Genomic DNA, 8,461 nt, shown 5'->3' on the forward strand with positions numbered 1-8,461 from the left:
AGATCTGCTAAATAATTTAACGGACCTTGCTGATGTCATCATTCTCTTACCCATTTGAGTTTTAAAATATCTTAGCTGATTTGGGGCAAGGTTAAAAGGACCATATTAGTCTTAAAAAATTAAGATAAAGTTAGCTAATTTTTCATACTTTAGTCTTAAAAAATCAATTAAGATAGTATAAGATCTAGATAGGTTAGAGAGTTACGGCTCCATTAGCTTATTTAATCAAAAGATATGGTGTAGAAAGTTGTGTTACACACCTAGTAAAGTTAGATGGAAATCTGTAATTACCCCAAACTTCGAAAGAGGTCAATATATTTTACCCAAGATTATATATATATATATATATGCGAATTTGGTGATGAAATAGAAAATTTTAGGAGGCATGATAAGGGAGGGAATAAGTTGGTGACCACACACCCTATCTTAATTAAAATGAAAAGATCTTCGTATCCTACTTTTCTCTTCTTTGGCCGTGTGGGTCATCCACATTCCTAAACAAAGCTAGGCTAAGCTCAGACCCACTTACACCTAACACTAATGGTGACCGTGTAATCACGTTTAGATCGCTGCACTTTAAGTGCCAAATGACATGTGGACGTACGCATACGTTCCCAAGTAAAGCACCAGCCACCGCATTGAGCGAATCGTTCTAAAAAAAAAAAAGGTGCATGAATGGACTAAAGGAGATTATATTAGATCATTTTCTAAAACAAAGAATAAAAAACTACCATCTTAACACGTTTACTATCCTTTAATAAATGTATTCGTTGTACACAGAAGGTGAGTGGTGTCCAAATACGTCTCCATACAACCCATCCCCCTAAAAATGGTGTAATGCTGATGTATGACAGGTAATTATTTGATCCTATGTGCTAAAATTCAATCCTTCATAATTGTATTAGTGGGGCCGGACCTATGCACCAACTAGGTATTTGATTTAACCATTGCCCAAATACTGTACTTAATTTCAAACCAAATGGCCCACAGCTAGGCGAGATTTACATTCCCAGCATAAGTACAAATAAGTGAGTACAAACATAGCACAAGACATGGTATCAAATATATTCATATCTATATTTATTTTATTTGTCGAATATGAATATTAGTTAGATGCTAAAATTTATATATTTTTTTAAATAAATACGGATAGAAATCAGATACTGAAAAATATAGATATAAATATGGATACAAGTTGAATAATTAAACTTTATGTCCATACAATCAAAAATATTATTAAGTGAATACTGATATTACTAAGTGAATCAGTATTCATATTAAAGATATTGATATTAGTTGGACACTTAATTTTTTATTTATATTTGTATAGTTTTGGATATCAAAATAGATTTTGATAAATATTATATGATTCACTTTCATCTCTATTTTAGATAGTTTTTTGGTTAGAAAAATATGTGTAGGTTTGGATTAGCCACAAGAGGCCTGGGTGGGTGATAGGTGCAAATTATGTCTATCCAAGGATCCTCCATAGCTAGTGTCATGCGCAAATTATGTTGAGCCCCAAACTAAGGTTGCAACAAGCTTACCACTCCTAATGTTCTTACAGTCCTATTGAATGTAGAGCTCATATATAGCACCAAATAACTATGATATTTCTTTTAATACTTGTACTATATATATATAAATGTACTGTATCTAAGATTAAATAATTATATTATTAGGCATTCTTCCAAGGTGCGGTCAACCCAGCACAGAGACCAGAGAAGGAAAAGATAGCTACAATTCCTTAAATTCCTAGGCTGCCCTTCCACTTTCCCTCTCTTTCCCATCCCTCTTTTTCTCTCGCTTTCCATCCTTTTCCCCTTGTCATTCCATCTACTCCCTTCCTGCCCCTACTGCAGCAAAAGAATTAGGCACAATAAGAAGAAGCCCCAAAAAGCCAGAATTATTTTGGACCCCAATTCCCCACATCCAAAGCCCACAAGAAACGGAGGGCTGGTTGGCAAGGAGCAAGGCTTGGGAGAGCGAAAAGGAGAAGCGGACTGAGAAGGCAAGGAGAGGCTGAGGGGGAGAAATAAGGGATAAAAAATAAAAAAATTTGACAACAACGTCTCGCTTTCCAAATCTTGTGCTCTCTCTATCCATCGTTTCCAAAACCCAAAACCCATCAGGACCAAAGCGAGGAGCGGACCGGCGCCGGAAGCCCCGCGGGATCGCCGGTTCGTGGCATGGACGGTGGAGACGCCCAGAAATTCCGGCTCCCGCCGGCGGATTCCTCTGGTTAAATGCCCGGCCATCGCAGCCTCCACCGCCGCGGCACCCGACCCCGCAGAAGACGACGATGGAAGACGCCAGATAACGACGATAGATAGATACCAATATCGCAAGAGTAAGCAAATAATACTAGTTTGGAATCCCTTCCTTGGAGCATAAGCAGTTGGAGCAGTGCAAAGAGTTTGTGCGAGATTTGGATTGGGGATAAAGTGGGAGGATTTGTTCTTGTTGTTTTTGGTACTGCTCATGGCAACGGCGAATGCCTCCGCTTCGGCGGCAGCGGCAGCGGCGGTGATGGACCCGCCCGCGGCGGCGGATGACGCGACGGCGAAGGCGGTGCACAAGAGGTACGAGGGGCTGGTGACGGTGCGGACCAAGGCGATCAAGGGGAAGGGGGCGTGGTACTGGGCCCACCTGGAGCCCATCCTGATCCAGAGCGCCGACACCGGCCTCCCGAAGGCCGTCAAGCTCCGCTGCTCCCTCTGCGACGCCAGCTTCTCCGCCTCCAACCCCTCCCGCACCGCCTCCGAGCACCTCAAGCGCGGCACCTGCCCCAATTTCACCTCCCCTTCCTCCTCCAACCCCGCCCTCCCATCCCCGCCCCCTAGGCCCATCTCCTCCATCGCCCCCTGCTCCTCCGCCGCCCACTCCCACCACAGCAGCCGCAAGCGTTCCTCCGCCGCCAACCCGCCCCCCTCCTCCTACCACCACCACCATGCTTCCTCACTCGCCCTCATCGACCCCTCCCGCTTCTCCTCCTCCCCCACCGCCGCCTCCGCCGGCGGCGACGTCGGGTACCCATCCTCCACCACCCCGCCGCTGCATTACCACCACCACCTTGTGCTCTCCGGCGGGAAGGAGGACCTGGGAGCTTTGGCGATGCTGGAGGACAGCGTGAAGAAGCTCAAGAGCCCCAAGACCTCCCCCGGCCCGGCTCTCACCAAGGCCCAGGTCGACTCCGCCCTCTCCCTCCTCTCCGACTGGTTCTACGAGTCCTGCGGCGCCGTCTCCCTCTCCTCCGCAGAGCACCCCAAGTTCCGCTCCTTCCTCCACCAGGTCGGCCTCCCCCCTCTCTCCCGCCGCGACCTCGCCGGCCCCCGCCTCGACGCCCGCTTCGACGAGGCCCGCGCCGATGCCGACGCCCGCATCCGCGACGCCCTCTTCTTCCAGCTCTCCTCCGACGGCTGGCGCCAACGCGACGCCACCGCCACCTCCGACGCCCTCGTTAGCCTCGCCGTCAACCTCCCCAACGGCACCTCGGTCTTCCACCGCGCCGTCCTCTCCCACGGCGGCGCCCCCTCCAAGTACGCCGAGGAGGTCCTCTGGGACACCGTCGCCGACGTCTGTGGCAGCGCCGTCCAGCGCTGCGCCGGCATCGTCGCCGACCGCTTCAAGTCCAAGGCGCTGCGCCACCTCGAGACCCAGCACCATTGGATGGTCAACCTCTATTGCCAGCTCCAGGGCTTCCACAGCCTCATCAAGGACTTCGCCCGCGACCTCCCCCTCTTCCACTCCGTCGCCATCAACTGCTGCAAGCTCGCCACCTTCTTCAACACCAACAAGCAGGCCCGGGGCATCTTCCACAAGTACCAGCTCCAGGAGACCGACCACGCCGCACTCCTCCGGGTCCCGCCGTCCTTCGACCCTTCGGCCGATAAGAGCAGCCATGGCAGGGAGATTGTACGTAACTTCGCGCCCGTCGTCGCGATGCTGGAGGACATCATGACCGCCGCCCGGGCGCTCCAGTTGGCGGTCCTCGACGAGTCCTACAAGCTCGACTGCCTCGACGACTCGACGGCGAGAGAATTGGGGGAGATGATCCGGGACATGGGATTCTGGGGCGATGTGGATGCAGTCTACTCGCTCGTCAAGTTGGTCAAGGACATGGTTCAAGAAATGGAGACCGAGCGGCCGCTGGTCGGGCAATGCCTGCCGCTGTGGGATGACCTGAGGGCCAAGGTGAAGGACTGGTGCAACAAATTCAGTATCGAGGAAGGGCCGGTGAAGAAGGTGGTCGAGAGAAGGTTCGATAAGAACTACCACCCGGCTTGGTCGGCGGCATTCATATTGGATCCATTGTATTTGATAAAGGACTCCAGTGGGAAGTACCTCCCGCCATTCAAGTGCTTGACCCCGGACCAGGAGAAGGATGTGGACAAGCTCATCACGCGGATGGTTTCCCGCGAGGAAGCCCACATTGCATTGATGGAGCTCATGAAGTGGAGGGCAGAGGGGTTGGATCCTCTCTACGCACAGGCGGTGCAGGTGAAGAAGCTCGACCCGATGACAGGGAAGATGAGGATTGCGAACCCACAGAGCAGCCGGCTTGTGTGGGAGACGTACCTCAGTGAGTTCAAATCACTAGGGAAGGTGGCGGTGCGGCTCATCTTCCTTCATGCTACCTCCTGTGGATTCAAGGGCAACCTGTCGCTGCTGCGATGCGTGCGCGCGCATGGCCGTTCGAGGGCTGGGATGGACCGAGCCCAGAAGCTGGTCTTTGTGGCAGCCCATGCAAAACTAGAAAGGAGGGATTTTTCGAATGAGGAGGAGAAGGATGCAGAGCTCTTCGATGATGGGGAGGAAGATGTGCTAAACGAGCCAACCTTTATGGATGCCTCATCAGTGTAACATTTTTATTTGATTTTTTTTCCCATTTTGCTGCCTTTTGTAGAATTGGATTTGTAGGAATTGCCATAATTTTTTCTACAAAGTCTTCGATGTGTCCATGTTGTTTGTCTTAGTTGCTTGAGATTTTGGCAAGAAAGGTGTTGAGGGGATGAGAAGGACATGATTGATTTGCTAAAAGATCAGCATCTCTTGGCTGGGCATATGCATGATATTGTGAGGGTCATCGAGTTGCAGATAGAAAGGAAAGTCTTCTTGTTTATAACATAGAATTAACGAGGCAACAAAAACAGGAAGAATCGATGTAACATATTGGTTGTTGAGAAATAATATTGATATGAAGTTGGAAGCAACAGGCCTCAAGATTATTCTTCTCATTTATTCTTCTTGCTTCCTTGCCTCACTGTGATACCTTGTGGATTCCTTATAGGTCATGTTTTCTTCAGCATATATGAATGTTCATCATATGTTGAACTGATTGATTCGAGAACTATCTTGTCATCTTCAAGCAAATGATCTTTCTATTTCATTAATATATTTCTCCGTTGAGCTTTCTTAATATTTGTGCGACCTGAGACTAAGTAACATTGCATGCTCGATTCAAATATATAAAGCGCTCCACAGACAATGGGAATTCGTATCTTTTTGGTTGTATTTCCTGTTCTGTGTGTGGCTAACACTGTTTGTTTAAAACTGTGGTTAGTCAAGATTTGTTTTCTTAGCCTGCTGTTTAACTGCATTTTCGCCAGATAGATCTCTGTCAAGGCCAAAACTACCGTACTGCTCATGTTCTTCGACTTCTGCACTGCTGGTTCCGGTTTGGATGACTTCCATGTGGTTAGCAAGTGATCATCCTTACTGATTGAGCAAAAGACCTTGGTATATCAGTGCTCTTCTTGGATTAATGTGCATTCTATGAGCTCTGGTGATCATGTGGCTATTTTTCTTGTCACAGGAATCGATAGTCCCCAGCTCTAATGGCGGTGGCACAAGTGATGATCGCCATGCCCATTCAAGTGGCCAATTTGACAATACCGATCAGAAGTTGGAATTAAGCAGAGGAGCATCAAGGACAGCAAAAACTTGGGTTGCATAAATCTCTCTCCATTGTGGCTGTCATTCGATTCTCCTAGACTACTGCATGATCTGAATCAATCTTCAATTCAGAAGTACAGAGGATGCTCTCCTTGTTAATTTGAATGTGGATTCAGAACTGCACTGTCCAAGAATCTATGCTTTCAGATTCCTCGCTAAAAATGGATACTTATGCTTTGTGAGTTTGGGCATAACTGTTTGGCTGCTGCCCGTCGACTGCCCATATCGCCTTCAACCGTGATTTTATGGAATGTGACAGTCCCAGTAGAAATTTACTTCGGAAGTCTTGATCACCATCTGCATGGCCCCCCATTTACTCTAGTCTGCAATGAAGAATGCTCTGAAGGATTTCACTTCTCAGATCCTCTACTTACACTTAATTCTCTAATTTAATTGTATTGTCTCAGTATTGGGACTGTAATGGGTGTATGGAAAGCTACAGAGCTTACATATTTGATGCTAGCCTTAGATTTCCAATTCTCTGATCACCTGATGTTATGAGAGTGTTGGTAACGCGACAAGCTGCGGCAGGTGCAATGGTGTAGTAGGCTATGAAAGCCCTCAAAGACCAGGCATGTAGCTTGAAACGCAAGTTGCTATAAGGACACGAGTTTGGCATTGAGTTGAGACACCTGAATCAAGGAATTATTTTTATTTTTCCTGGTTGGATGGCAACCAGGGCTCCTTGTTTCTTGTCTTCTTCCCTTCTCTACTCTGTTGGGAAGGGAGAAGGCCCACTCTGTACGCAGTGGACGTCAATCTCGCGGCCGTCATGGTCGAAGAGAAAGAAAAGCTCACTCCCCAGGCCTTTCTCTCCGTCATATCTGGGTACTTCTTTTCTAAACATTACTAAAACCCTTGACGTCTCAAAGCTTCTCTCGGCTTTTCCCTCTCCCACCATCATCTCGCAAGGCCTCGTGAGGACCCTAACTCCCTCCCGGCTGTCGGTCAAGATACGAAGACAAGAATGCTAATTATCAGAGTTTGTATATGAATTGCTTGCTTCCAATAGTATGTATAAGTTATATAAATAAACGTAACTTCAATATAGGATAACAACTCTATTAGTATTACAAGTTGGTTACATTAACAATACACGTACATGCATATGATACACATGCAAGCTACATTAACAATACACGTACATGCATATGATACACATGCAAGCGGGAGTGAGTGGACTAAATATTTGCAGTGGAATATCTAAATCGGTTGGTTGGTCGGATTATTAGTATAATGTGCCCATTATTATTTTAACCATGGGGAAAGTATAACCTTTTCAAGGAGTGGGAGTGAGGGGGATGTGTGGAGAATAGAAACGGGTGGTGTTTGAAAAGCGCAGCACCACCACAGCTAGCCATCTCACTGGTAGAATGGCTGGGGCACCATCTTTTCTGTGGGAAAGGTGTGATTCCTATTATGGAAACCCATCCTTCTCCTCTCATTTCAATAGTAATATTAGTGGATCCTTTATCAGGAGGATAGACCTATCATTTCTCCCCCTATCATGGGAAACCCAGACCAAACCAGCGCCAACCAGAAAAGGGTGTCCCTTTTCCCTGATGAGGGGTAGATGTGAATATTATATAGAGAGAGAGGAAGGGGCTCATCTTCTTCCTCTCCCTTTTAAAGCTCAGGATAGAAATGATTTAAACTCAAGCAAAGCGTACAGATGACTTCAAAATGAATAAATAGACGGTGGCAAAGATGCTCTCCTTCGCAAAGTAGTGCAATTCCTGGGATGCCCCTTGGTGGAGAGAGTCGACAGCATCTCCTGTCGGCAAGGGGCTTGGAATGCTGACAGCTCACCAACTCAATTTACTTTCTCCTCCTCTTTTTCTCGGAACAGGTGCGTATGGGAAGCGAGAGATCCCTTTCCTCCCACAAGATCATGTCATTGTAAAAGTAAGGGAGGGAGGGAGAGAGGGGGAGAGAGAGAGAGAGAGAGAGAGAGAGAGAGAGAGAGGGGGAAGGTGTAGTATGATGCTTAGTATCGGACGACACACACGAGAATCTTAACCACTTGGATGGCCCCCTTCTTTGCCTTTTCCTGCCAACACTGGTCATTTTTTTCTTTCCTTTTGACCTTTTGGGTTTCTTTCTCTCTTCCGTGTTGGTCATGTGGTGTACAGTGACTTGTTGGTCCACAAGATTTACGTTAGATACTTCTTATACGTGGCCTATACGTTTGGCATGCTCATTGGTTAGTATGACAAATCAAGGACGAAAGAGAACTTAAAGGGGACCTTTAAAGCAATCAGTGTGGAAAGCGCACTGAAACTGTAGTAATGCTGCATTTATGAAGGGGAGAAATCTTCCATTTCTTGTTGTTTAAGTTGAATTTTCAGCTTTGGAATTATCAGTACGTAGGGAAGTTTGCAATACAATCAGTATTATTTTGCTGATATTTGTTATTAGTAATAATGATATCATCTCTACGTAACACATTTTCAATTATTCATAAAAGCTACAAACGCTTCTTACAATCAAGGGATGATAATTACAA

The 8,461-nt window shown here is 46.8% G+C and overlaps 1 protein-coding gene across 3 annotated transcripts; it reads left to right on the forward strand.

Moving 5' to 3' along the window:
- Window positions 1–1,767: 1,767 nt before the first annotated feature.
- Window positions 1,768–6,432, forward strand: LOC103696808 (uncharacterized). Of its 3 annotated transcripts, XR_015987845.2 has the most exons (3): window positions 1,768–4,859; window positions 5,610–5,739; window positions 5,816–6,432. XR_015987845.2 is itself a non-coding variant. In XM_088723253.2 (2 exons), exons 1-2 carry the CDS (start codon window positions 2,482–2,484, stop codon window positions 5,611–5,613), a joined length of 2,382 nt encoding a protein of 793 aa, XP_088579379.2. In that variant the 5' UTR covers window positions 1,768–2,481; the 3' UTR covers window positions 5,614–6,432. The 3 variants fall into 3 exon arrangements, 2 of the variants coding, with proteins under 2 accessions (XP_088579379.2, XP_088579378.2); XM_088723253.2 differs by having other exon boundaries at window positions 5,610–6,432; XM_088723252.2 differs by lacking the exons at window positions 5,610–5,739; window positions 5,816–6,432 and having other exon boundaries at window positions 1,769–5,213.
- Window positions 6,433–8,461: the final 2,029 nt, after the last annotated feature.

The sequence above is a fragment of the Phoenix dactylifera genome, chromosome 6 (genome assembly GCF_051530095.1).
Source record: "Phoenix dactylifera cultivar Ajwa chromosome 6, Ajwa_hap1_PhDact_Kaust_v1.1, whole genome shotgun sequence".
Taxonomy (NCBI): Eukaryota; Viridiplantae; Streptophyta; class Magnoliopsida; order Arecales; family Arecaceae; genus Phoenix; species Phoenix dactylifera.

Coding starts and splice junctions, on each gene's coding strand:
- LOC103696808 (XM_088723253.2), top strand. CDS start 2,482: ATGGCAACGGCGAATGCCTCCGCTTCGGCGGCAGCGGCAGCGGCGGTG.